The 8,741-nt window shown below is 44.0% G+C and overlaps 1 protein-coding gene across 23 annotated transcripts in view; it reads left to right on the top strand.

Moving 5' to 3' along the window:
- LOC105466614 (teneurin transmembrane protein 3) overlaps nucleotides 1-8,741 on the top strand; it is a 2,765,046-nt gene that overhangs the window by 2,743,658 nt on the left and 12,647 nt on the right. For all 23 annotated transcript variants that reach the window (XM_071092800.1, XM_071092799.1, XM_071092798.1 and 20 more), the window contains one exon: nucleotides 1,467-1,702. In XM_071092800.1, coding sequence (XP_070948901.1) covers nucleotides 1,467-1,702 — 236 coding nt within the window. The remainder of the gene's footprint in view (nucleotides 1-1,466; nucleotides 1,703-8,741) is intronic.

Genomic DNA, 8,741 nt, shown 5'->3' with positions numbered 1-8,741 from the left:
GATGTGCCAACACCCAGTTTCCAAGATGACCCAGAAAAGGGAAGGTGAAAATATAAACCTCTGGAAATATTGGCGACGTAATCTACAGTGTATATGTAATATTTATTTACTTATATAGACATATTTTCAAACCACATATAAAATAATCTCTCAACCTTGGAATACTGTCTATTTCCATTCCCATGTATTAAAACAACTTCATTCCAGCCCTTCACATGCATCCTCAGACAATTTTTGCATCACCTAAGAGTTTTCCAGAGCAGGTCTTCTGACCACCATCTCAGTACAGTAGTTTGAGACATAGCACTTTTTGAATCCATATATGATGCAGTATTTTAATCAGCATATCATGGAAATTTTAAACCAAATTACAACTACACATTCATGTAATGCCTGGAATGTCCTTTTTTCATTCCATCTATAGTCATCTGGATGCCATATCTCCATAAAGGACCCTCCTTGCCATATTCCTTTCTAAATTTGAAAAAACCTGTCTACAATGACATTTGTAATTGTGAGTTCACAACTCTAAGAATAATTAGTAAATCTATATTCAACTTTAGACTCATTTTTTTTACCTGTTCCATGAAGTAATCTCTGTAACCATCTAAAACTGCTATTTCTAGAAATCATTTCTTCCCCAAATGATCCTATATTATTTAAAAATTTTAAACTGAGGCAGTAGTCTACAATATGAGCTTTTTTGTATAAAATATAAAATGTCTTCCTTTACTGAAGTCAATTTCAGAGGGAACATTGCTTTCTATTTTTGGTATTCAAGGTATAGATATTAATCCTTTCAAAGGATCTTTGACAGGAGATGCAGGGATTGGGTGCAAGGGAGGGAAGTCTTCCAAGACCTTGGAGGTGTATACACCACCCTCCTGAGAGACCACATATGTGCCTCTTTACAAAATATTTATTTAGTGCACATCCCATGGAGGCTGAGCTCTCATTTCATCAGGCAAATGAGAAAAAGAAGTCTATTAAACTGGAGAAGGACTTCAAATTCCCCTAAAGTTTGCCTTTAATATTTAGCCAAACCTCTGACAGCATGAAATGCCAGGGATCAAAGTTGTCAAAGTTTTGTTTCTTTTTTTTTTTTTTTTTTTTACACAATCATCTATTTTATTTGAAAACATGTCTACACTGCATTAAGCACCAACACAGGTGTGACCAAGAAACCCACAGTCCTGTCCCCACAGGCACTGGGTCCAGTGTATGACTTGGGATGGACTGTTATTTTTCACAGTGAGGGGGGAAGAAAGGATAGGAAAGAAAAGATGGCCATTATCCCAACTCCTGTTGAGGAATCTGAACAATGAAAGTGAAAGTTATTTCAACTCATCCGACTCTTCTCATTCCCCTTCTCTCAATCAGAAATTTAGATCCCATCAAACGGGCACAACCGGCCAAGTATTTAATCCATATCTAATAGTTCATGTTTTGTGCTTCTCGTTCTTTAGATCAGTTAAGAAACAGCTACCAGATTGGTTACGATGGCTCCCTTAGAATTATCTACGCCAGCGGCCTGGACTCACACTACCAAACAGAGCCGCACGTTCTGGCCGGCACCGCTAATCCAACTGTCGCCAAAAGAAACATGACTCTGCCTGGTGAGAACGGCCAAAACTTGGTGGAGTGGAGATTCCGAAAAGAGCAAGCCCAAGGAAAAGTTAACGTCTTTGGTCGAAAGCTCAGGGTACGTACATGTCGTAGAGCAGGAGATAGCGGCAGCCCTCTGATTTGTGCAGATGACCCTGAGGGCAGGCTGCGTCTCCTGCTCACCCCGCTATGTCTACACTGAGTATGAGCACCACGCTCAGTGTGGTTCCAGTCCCACGTGGGCCTGTTCTGGCAGGTGCAGCTGGGGAGGCTGGAGGGAGGTCAGGTCGTGAGAGGGCTAAGAAAAAGCAGTAGGACACTAGAGAGAAAAGGAGACCGGGAGTGAAGGTAAAGCAATGGCCATGAAAACCAGCTCTAGACATCTTCCAGGTCACTTTCATAGGGCCGTGGTCCATTCCCAAAGTGGACTCCAGCTGCTGCTCTTCGTTCTGCTGAGCCCCAGACGCTGCTGCCACCTGCATCCCCTTTTGCTGCCTCTACTCACTGCTGCTTCCCAGGGCCCTGGGCCTTGGGCCACTGAAAACACAAGGCTAGTTCACAGGCCTCCCTTGCTCAGCTGTCCTGAAGCAGGGGTCACATGCACGCATGCACACAGCGTCACACCTGTTCTCAATGCAGGACTTCATCAAAAGACACGAAGGCATGGATGACCGCTGTGCCCCGCACTCTGCACACCAAAGACACAGCACCTAACTAGAGTTCAAAAAAATTCGGTTCCAGATGAGGCTCTACTTTTTGCTAATAGTAAACCTTATGGGAGAATCAGAACATCTCTGAATCTGTTTCCTTATCTGTATCATGATATCTATATTATGATATAGATTATACATATCTAAATACCATAACAAGATAAGACTATAGAGAGAGAGAGAGAGAGCGCGCAATATTGCAGATAAATGAAATTTACCCTATACTACCTCTGTTTTACACCGTTGTTGTAAGAATCAGATGAGATAATGTGAAAGTACTTTGAAAACAGGCTGGGCGCGATGGCTCATGCCTATAATCCCAGCACTTTGGGAGGCCAAGGTAGGCGGATCACTTGAGGTCAGGAGTTCGATACCAGCCTGGGCAACATGGTGAAACCCTGTCTCTACTAAAAATACAAAGATCAGCCAGGCATGGTGGTGGGTGCCTGTAATCCCAGCTTCTCAGGAGGCTGAGGCAGGAGGATCGCTTGAACCCATGAGGCAGAGGTTGCAGTGAGTCGAGATCATGCCACTGCACTCCAGCCTGGGAGACAGAGCAAGATTCTGTCTCAAAAAGAAAAAAAAAAACAAGAAAAGAAAAGGCATGGTTATATATTCCCTGACCCACACCCAGATAGCCTCTTCTACTCACACACCAGATGGATAGGAAAGGGCTGTTGAGCTTGCTGGATAGTAAAATTTCACTGGCAAGAGGGAGGAGTGGGAAATACTTTGTCCGGAAACTGACCACATAACATATTGCCTGCTGTTCTTGGAGACAAGTTGTAAGTAAGTGTGCACTTTTTTTCTTTGTAATACTGCTTTGCAAGACATAAAAAGAACTTAGGAAGATGAGAGGGAAAGAGAGGAAACCCAATCTGAAGTCCCTGGTTCTCTGCCTAATCCTAAATGAAGAAAACGCCTCACTTGAGGAAGGAAGAGCCCAGTGCCCACAGGCATGGGTGTTACTTTCTTTCTAAATGGCAGAGCCACAATGCCTCAGCAAGACGTTTTAGAAAATACACTATTTTAAATGGCCTGTGCCATCCCACCGAAAGGAGATCTCCAGCTGATCTGTTTGATTGCTCTCGGAGAGACAATGCCAGTATCACAGGGGAGGGTTTCTTACTTTCAAGATAAGATTGGATGTGCCAGCTCTGACTGCTAATTTCATTCCTCTGTGGATTCTGAGAGAGAAATTCTAGGGAGAAAGTGATGATATGAAAATCTGGTTTAAGGACTGAGCCTGGAGTCTGCCAAAGTAGAAAAGAGGGGAGAGAAGAGAAAGACCTGAGCCCACCAAGACAGTGAGAATCAGCCCAAAGAGCCACCCGTTTCCCTTCCACTCTTGCCTGAGACACAGGATGCCTCCTCTCTTACGTTGCATTATTTCCTAGCAGAAAATTCTGTTCATTTTTAAGTTGTGGACCTAAATTTAGCTATGTGCCTGTCACATGGTGGGCACTCAAATATTTATCCAATAAATGAAAGAATGAGGAAAGCCAGCCTTACAATATGAATTCTCTCTAAAATTCATATTGCCATTGCATCTAGATCTTCCCAAGAGAGGGGCTATGTGAACAGCACATCCTTGCAAATGTTTGACTGCTATAAACCTAACACTAGAAATAACAGGTTAAATGGAAATAATAGAGATATCATTCTCTCTGTCTATACTGTGTGTGTGTGTGTGTGTGTGTGTGTGTGTTTCCTGTTTCTTTTGTTTGAGATGGAGTCTCCGTTTGTCACCCCTGGAATGCAGTGGCATGATCTTGGCTTACTGCAACCTCGTCTCCCGGGTTCCAGCGATTCTCATACCTCAGCCCACCAAGTAGCTAGGACTACAGACACACGCCACCATGCCCGGCTAATTTTTGTATTTTTAGTAGAGATGGGGTTTTACCATGTTTTGGCCAGGCTGGTCTTGAACTCGGGACTTCAAGTAATCTGCCCGCCTCGGCCTCCCAAAGTGCTGGGATTACAGTCATGAGCCACCACACCTAGCCATATATATATATAAGTTTAAAAAGTAAAAAAGGCAGGGAGTAGAAATGGAAAAATCATATAAGAAACCAGCAACGTGAAAAGCATTTCTGTGAAACAGTGCATTAAGGGACAGGCTGGACACAGCAGAAAATAACAAGCACAAGAGACTGTGATAGAGATGTAAGGAAGCAGAAGACACAACTATTCTGTACTTACTTGTTTGTAGCTCATTTTTTTAAAAAAAGACACATAGATAGCAGTTGCTTATCTGTGCCTTATAATATTTGGTAAATATTCCTAGGTTTTATCACTGCTGGATTGTAGAACCAGCCTTCAATCAATTACAAAAAAAAATTGTCATGGTGTTCTAATATTAAAATTCATCTCCTAAAGCTGCCCAGATTCAGAAGCTTAGAGAAAAAAAAATTGTAGTGAATCATTTTTAAAAAGAAAATCTCAAAATTTGAAAGCCAAACATGTGTTTAAAGGCATGCATAAATATGATAGCATATTTAAATCTCATTATGCCAGTCACATTTGGTAGTGGCCTATTTCTCACTTTAATCTGAGCGGCACAGCCTAGCGTGGGACTGCACAATGCACTTGGCACCTGCTGACGGAGCAGACACACAAAACAACCTGTAGCAAGTTGATGCTCTAACGGGGACACAAGAGAGTCTTGATATCGTCACCCAGTGTACTGGGAAACGAGCCTGCCCTTCCTCACTTCCCCCCATGACATCTTGGATAAATCAGTGTAATCCCCCCTGCTAGCGTCACTCCCTGGGAAAAGTGTGTTGCGTCATGTTCTTTTCAAGCATATTCCAGAGGGAAGATTATAGCTGCCCGCTCCCAACATCAAAGTGACGTTGTGATTAATTACAATCATGCTGGACATGATCTTTGAAAATGGAGATTTTTTTTCCATGCTTACTTAAAAGAAGTATACATCACAAAGGAATTCATGGTGATCTCTTATTCATACACAACAAATGAATTCATTTTTATATAGCTGGAGGTGTAGCAGTGATCTGAGATAGGGTTTCACTTTTAGATTGTTATTTAAGTGTGTGTGTGTGTGTGTGTGTGTGTGTGTGTATAAATAATTTTTTTTTCTTGAGACAGGGTCTTGCTGGGATGCCCAGGCTGGAGTGCAGTAGTATGCTCTTGGCTCACTGCAGCCTCAACTTCGCAGGCTCAAGTGATCCTCCCACCCCAGGCTCCCAAGTAGCTGGGACTACAGGCACGTATCCCCACACCTGGCCAATGTTTGCATTTTTGTAGAGACAGGGTTTCACCACGTTGCCCAGGCTGGTCTCAAACTGCTGACCTTAACTGATCTGCCCGCCTCCGCCTCCCAAAATCTTGGAATTATAGACATGAGCCACCCCTCCTGGTCTTAACCTGATATTTTTAATAATAATTAAAAATATTTATTAAAAGGCTACCAGAAGACCAGATACAGTGATTTACACCTGTAGTCCCAACACTCTGGGAAGCTGAGGCAGGTGGATTGCCTAAGCCCAGGAGTTTGAGACCAGCCAGGGCAACATGGGGAGACCCCGTCTCTACTAAAAATACAAAAATTAGCCGGCTGTGGTGGCGCACGCCTGCAGTCTCAGCTACTCACGGGGCTGAGGTGGGAGGATCACTTGAGCCCAGACAGTCGAGGCTGCAGGGAGCCGAGATCACACTATGGCTCTCCAGCCTAGGTGTCCCAGCGAGACCCTGTCTCAGGAGAAAAAAAAAAATCCACTGGAGCCTGAAATAATGCTGGCACTTTATGACTGTAACAAAAAGAAAAAAAAAAAGATTTGAAAAGTTGCCCTGGCATCAAAAAGATGTGGTGAAGCAAAACCATGTCCTGGAACACAGGTGCCCCTGTTCACAACACCCAAAGGAGAAAGTCCAGGCATGGGAAGGAGGGTGAAAAACATGAGATCTGTTAGTATCTTTTGAAATTTTCCACACTGAATAACAGAGAGCGGTGTCTGGAAACAGTAAGAATGGTTAAAGCCTTGGCTTGTGTTGGGAATTTGGGAAGAAACACAGCCACATTCGAAGTCATTCCTCATTACTTTGGTTTGAGGATACAGGAAGGGCACAGCATCCAGTGTTTGTCTGGATAAAAGAAAAATCTGAACTTATGTCCAGATGGTGGGTCTCACTGCTTCCAGATGCTTGTCAAAGTCACACACAGTGATGGCATCATCTGACCTGCACCTGGGTGTTTCAGTGTCACCTAGCCACACTCACAAACCAAAGGTGCAAATCGGAAGCCAGGGCTGGGCACGGCGACTCATGCCTGTAATCCCAGCACTTTGGGAGGCTGAGGTGGGCGGATTATCTAAGGTCAGGAGTTCGAGACCAGCCTGGCCAACATGGTGAGACCCCGTCTCTACTAAAAATACAAAAATTAGCAAGGCCCGGTGGCACATGACTGTAATCCCAGCTACTCAGGAGGCTGAGGCAGGAGAATTGCTTGAACCTGGAGGAGGAGGTTGCAGTGAGCCAAGATCATGCTACTGCACTCCAACCTGGGTGACAGAGCGGGACTCCGTCAAAAAAAAAAAAATCAGAAGTCCGAGCATAGAGGCCATGAAAAGATGGGGCTCCATGCCTGTCTCCCCACAGCAGCACGTCATACCCACTCTGTGGTCCAGATTTCCCATACTCCAACCAGAGGAAACTGCAGACACGAAGGAGGGTCCAGGAAGCAGTAAAGAATTAATACAAATTAAAATGAATGCCAAGGAAAATGCAAACACATGGGCAATAATAACATGGCAGCCCTGTCCCTGGAAGCTACAGTCAGTCTTTTGTAGTTCCTCCAAAACCCGGAATAATCTAAGGAAGAAAAAAGAGGGCAACTCTAAACATTCAGGGTATTTTTTCCTTTCAAAACACAATCACAGGCACTCAAGAGCCCTAAGAAAACCATATAAATTGTGCAAAACCTCTTCTTGAGGCATCCAAAACTGGAGTGCAGATATAAGCTGAACAACTTGATTCTGCCATTTATCAATTTGATATCAAACCTTTCTACACACTTCAAAATATATATTTGTAACATTAGCTGGTAGCTTCTTACCAGGGTACACAAAGCATTCTGCAAAGCTCAACTCATAAAGTTTCACAAAATTCACATCAGGCGGGGAGCAACTAATATGCAGACATTTCCGCATGGAGCTCAGAAAGCCTCCAGCTGGCTGGTCAGAGGCAAATAAAACTCACTGAAAGACAGAGCCTAAGGGATCTAGGCCAACCTCTTTATTTACAGATGGACAAAACAGATTCAGGGGGGTTGAAAGCTGAGGTCAGGCTGCTTCAGGTCTAGAGATCAGGCTTGGGAGTCCTGGGTTCCTCCCCAGCCACTGCCCCTGACAATCTGCTGTGACACAGTGTTGCGGGGTGTCTGCCCACATCAGCTGATAGAACTGAAAAGTTAAGATGTAATTTCTAGGCCAGGCACGGTGGCTCACGCTTGTAATCCCAGCACTTTGGGAGGCCAAGGCGGGCGGATCTCCTGAGGTCAGGAGTTCGAGATGAGCCTGGCCAACATGGTGAAACCCCGTCTCTACTAAAAATACAAAAATTAGATGGGTGTGGAGGCGGGCACCTGTAATCCCAGCTACTCAGGAGGCTGAGGCAGGAGAATGGCGTGAACCCGAGAGGCGGAGGCTGCAGTGAGCCAAGATCGTACCACAGCACTCCAGCCCGGACAGCAGAGCGAGAGTCCGTCTCAAAAAAAAAAAAAAAAAAAAAGGCAATTTCCCTCCAGGGCTCTTTCTGCCTTCTTGTTTTTTGTAAATCAGCTATCTGGGTGCTTCCTGCCCTCAACATCATTTCTTTTATCGAGCTACCATCCCCCGGACTTCACAATACTCTCCTTGAACAGCCAATTGGAAAAGTTTAAGCTTAAGGAGTATTTTTGCATGGGACGTGTTTAATGTCAATGATAGAATGCAAAAGGTAGTTTTATTCCAAATTTTACAAGTATATATGATGTATGTATATAGACATATATTTCTATATAAACATGTGAGTGGTTGTGTGTGTGTGTAAAATGGGTCAGCTGGATCTGTCCATTTTGAAGGTTCTAGCTGGAATACAGCTATATAAAATTAAGATTTTCCCATTTAATTTGTAACAGTCCAAATAGTTAATGAGCATTTTGGAATATACAAGCCACCCCTCCCACAAAGGTGCTGTAGAAGACCAGAGAATGCATAGGCCGTGGTCTCTGCCCCTCAGAGGTTCCCAGCCTGCAAACGCTGGAGACTGTTTGTAAAGCAGAATTTAATCGGGACCACATTTCTAATTGCAATAGCGAATGCTGGGTTGTGTATGCCTCGGATGGCAGACAGTAACAGCCAGATTTAGTCCAAGGTTCTGGACGTGGCACTGAGCCACAGAGACTCTGTGACAACACATGGTGCT

This window comes from Macaca nemestrina, chromosome 3 (assembly GCF_043159975.1).
Source record: "Macaca nemestrina isolate mMacNem1 chromosome 3, mMacNem.hap1, whole genome shotgun sequence".
Classification (NCBI taxonomy): Eukaryota; Metazoa; Chordata; class Mammalia; order Primates; family Cercopithecidae; genus Macaca; species Macaca nemestrina.
This window is presented reverse-complemented; position numbering and strand designations above follow the sequence as displayed.